Here is a 782-nt window from a genome sequence, read left to right on the forward strand (position 1 = left end):
GAGCGAGCGAACGAAACCGGAGTAAAACAATAGAAAAAGAAAATTAACCTTCGGCCATGTTGCCCCACGGGCCCTCTGCTCCAAACTCGTGAGATGAAAACTTTCCCTTTGGATCGAAGTGCTCTTCTGCTTTAACCCAACATCCTGCGTCTGCACGAGCCCCAATTTCGCTCGCATGGTCCAACGTGCTTTCCCCCTTTTGCCTTTTCCCTTTCTCTGGCGCTCGGTCTCTGGCCCCCCGCGCACACGTGACTTTGCCAATTACATGCTTTCTCGCTACTAATTTCGCATCGGGTCCTGAAGGGGTTGGGAGAAGCGGCGGCAGCCAATCGCCTTCTCTACGCGCCTGACACACCGAAATAATTTATGAATGAACACGGCATTTCCAACGCGGCTTTTTTTTTTCTTTTTTTTTTTCTTTTTCTCGGCAGCTCACCCGCGCGGTGCCGTGCGGGAACCCGCGGTGCCACACGTGCACACGGCCGGAGCACACGGGCGGGAGCTGCGGGGCCGGGCGGCACCTGAGGAGCGCCGGGCTCGGCCCTTCGGAGCGCTCCTCGAGGGGGATGGGGGGAGGCATCGGGCTTCACAGGTTTCTCCGCCATCTCTTTCCGGGGGAGGGGATGTGATTAATGACTTCCTAAATAGGAGCCCGGTTTTAAGGGCTGGTGGGAGAGCGAACCTCGGGCGGCGGCGATTGTTCCCCAGGAGCGTGGTGGGGAGGGGGAAGAAAGAGAAGGAGGGGGAACGGCAAAGGATTTGCTGGAGAGGAAGGCGGAAAA

The 782-nt window shown here is 57.7% G+C and overlaps 1 protein-coding gene across 4 annotated transcripts in view; it reads right to left on the reverse strand.

The window, feature by feature from the left end:
• LIN28B (lin-28 homolog B) overlaps positions 1-782 on the reverse strand; it is a 95,631-nt gene that overhangs the window by 88,938 nt on the left and 5,911 nt on the right. For 2 of the 4 annotated variants that reach the window (XM_010707562.3, XM_010707561.3), the window contains exon 1: positions 49-410. The exons of the other annotated variants lie outside the window; for them this stretch is intronic. In XM_010707562.3, coding sequence (XP_010705864.1) covers positions 49-58 — 10 coding nt within the window. In that variant the 5' untranslated portion in view covers positions 59-410. Of the gene's footprint in view, positions 1-48; positions 411-782 lie in introns of those variants that run through there. 4 annotated transcript variants of the gene reach the window in all.

This window comes from Meleagris gallopavo, chromosome 2, assembly GCF_000146605.3.
Source record: "Meleagris gallopavo isolate NT-WF06-2002-E0010 breed Aviagen turkey brand Nicholas breeding stock chromosome 2, Turkey_5.1, whole genome shotgun sequence".
In the NCBI taxonomy this organism is placed as follows: domain Eukaryota; kingdom Metazoa; phylum Chordata; class Aves; order Galliformes; family Phasianidae; genus Meleagris; species Meleagris gallopavo.